Source organism: Quercus robur, chromosome 5 (genome assembly GCF_932294415.1).
Source record: "Quercus robur chromosome 5, dhQueRobu3.1, whole genome shotgun sequence".
Lineage (NCBI taxonomy): Eukaryota > Viridiplantae > Streptophyta > Magnoliopsida > Fagales > Fagaceae > Quercus > Quercus robur.
Window position 1 is genome coordinate 770,649 of NC_065538.1, and position 1,205 is coordinate 771,853.

The 1,205-nt window shown below is 40.2% G+C and overlaps 1 protein-coding gene across 1 annotated transcript; it reads right to left on the reverse strand.

Moving 5' to 3' along the window:
* Positions 1-645, reverse strand: LOC126724898 (uncharacterized). Its single transcript, XM_050429325.1, has one exon. The coding sequence runs from the start codon at positions 643-645 to the stop codon at positions 1-3; it is 645 nt and encodes a 214-aa protein (XP_050285282.1).
* Positions 646-1,205: the final 560 nt, after the last annotated feature.

Consider the following 1,205-nt stretch of genomic DNA (forward strand, 5'->3'; position numbering starts at 1 on the left):
TCAGCAACAGTATTCCCGTCTTTTAACATGAGAAAAACAAATAGAAGCAAAATCAAGAGCAAGAACTCTTATGTCTTCAATGATATGGCCGTAAGAACTCGCACAGGAAGAGTCTGCGTTGAGAGCTTGGATAATAATCTTAGAATCACCTTCAAGAACTACATTCTCAACGCCAAGATCCAAAGCAAAGGAAATTGCTTTTCTGCAGGCTAGAGCCTCAACTTCGTCCACTGTAGCAGGGAGGAAAATCCTATCTGAGAGTGCACCAATGACATGGCCACCAGGATTCCTTATCACCACTCCAATACTCGCCATTTTCTGGTCCTGGAACAAAGCACCGTCGAAGTTAATTTTGCAAAAAGGGTTCCGAGGTGGCTTCCAGTGAGTGGGTTCAGAGATTATGGGTTGAACCATAGAATCATGGTTCGCTAACTTTGTTGAGCTTTTGGCTGAGTGAAACTCCTTGACACGGTCTTGCATGCCAGCATAGATTTTTTTGTATGGAATGCAGGGAGTCTTCAATCTAAGAGCATTACGATTGTGCCATATACTCCATGCAACATATGCAAACCGATCAGCCAAGGAATGATCGTTGTTGCTTGTAATCCCAAGCCATAAGTCCCTGAAATCCAAGAAGACATTCATATTTCTATTGTGCTAGATATGCCATAAAACAAGCCCCAAAAAAACTAGTAATTCATTTTGTGGTTTTAAAGAAAGTGGGCCAAGTGGAACAAGCTATAGTTGGGCCATTTGGGCCTGACAATAGTAAAAAATACAACTAAGCCCAAGAAGATTGGCCCAGCCCAGCGGATGACACCGCCTTCAATTCTCTCTCCCTCTCTCACCTTCCTTCTCTGTCTCTATGTGCAGTCAAGCTCTCTAAATCTCCGTAGCGGTAATTTTTTCGAAAACCCATTTGCTATTTTCTTTACACTGTAGAGTAGCTTTTGATTTTGATTTGACACTTTGAGTTGTTTCTGACTTTCTTCACGATTTTTGATTTTGGGTTTTTGTTTTCTTATTCTTGGTGTTGTTTACTGCTTGAATAATTATCTGGGTATATTAATTCTGATTTTGTAATGGGCTTGATGAGCTGATTGTTACCTTTTTCTTTTTGTTTTACTTGTGGTTTTTTTTTCTTTTTTTTGGAGGGGCTACTTGTGGTTGTGGGGTTGTTTGTGATTTAGCTTGATTTTTTGGTA

What these genes read in the sequence shown, in the direction of transcription:
- LOC126724898 (XM_050429325.1), bottom strand. Translation starts at nt 645, where the DNA reads ATGAATGTCTTCTTGGATTTCAGGGACTTATGGCTTGGGATTACAAGC.